Source organism: Nestor notabilis, unplaced genomic scaffold (assembly GCF_000696875.1).
Source record: "Nestor notabilis isolate BGI_N333 unplaced genomic scaffold, ASM69687v1 scaffold26711, whole genome shotgun sequence".
Classification (NCBI taxonomy): Eukaryota; Metazoa; Chordata; class Aves; order Psittaciformes; family Psittacidae; genus Nestor; species Nestor notabilis.
Genome location: NW_009914631.1, coordinates 303 through 508, shown reverse-complemented (window position 1 = coordinate 508; position 206 = coordinate 303). Strand labels below are relative to the sequence as shown.

Here is a 206-nt window from a genome sequence, read left to right as displayed (position 1 = left end):
AAAGCCGGTGTTTCATTCCGCCCTGCCTCAGAAGCAATTCCCGGACTCTCCCCACTCCCTTCCCCACCGTTCCCTTTTCTCCTCCCCAAACACCCTTTCGAGCGTGGAGAAGCCGTTGGGTTCTTCCATTTCCACCACGTCCACCATGGAGTTCAAGAACATGCTCAAGAACGCTTCCCGTAAACCCTCCGAGGAGAAGCATTTTG

At 54.9% G+C, this 206-nt stretch overlaps 1 protein-coding gene across 1 annotated transcript in view; it reads left to right on the top strand.

Annotated features, from left to right (window-relative positions):
• The window catches only part of LOC104412909 (regulation of nuclear pre-mRNA domain-containing protein 2-like), a gene marked incomplete at both ends in the record, with an annotated part of 2,250 nt that overhangs the window by 1,746 nt on the left and 298 nt on the right, over positions 1 to 206 (top strand). The window contains 1 exon segment of the mRNA XM_010023745.1: positions 27 to 202. Coding sequence (XP_010022047.1) covers positions 27 to 202 — 176 coding nt within the window.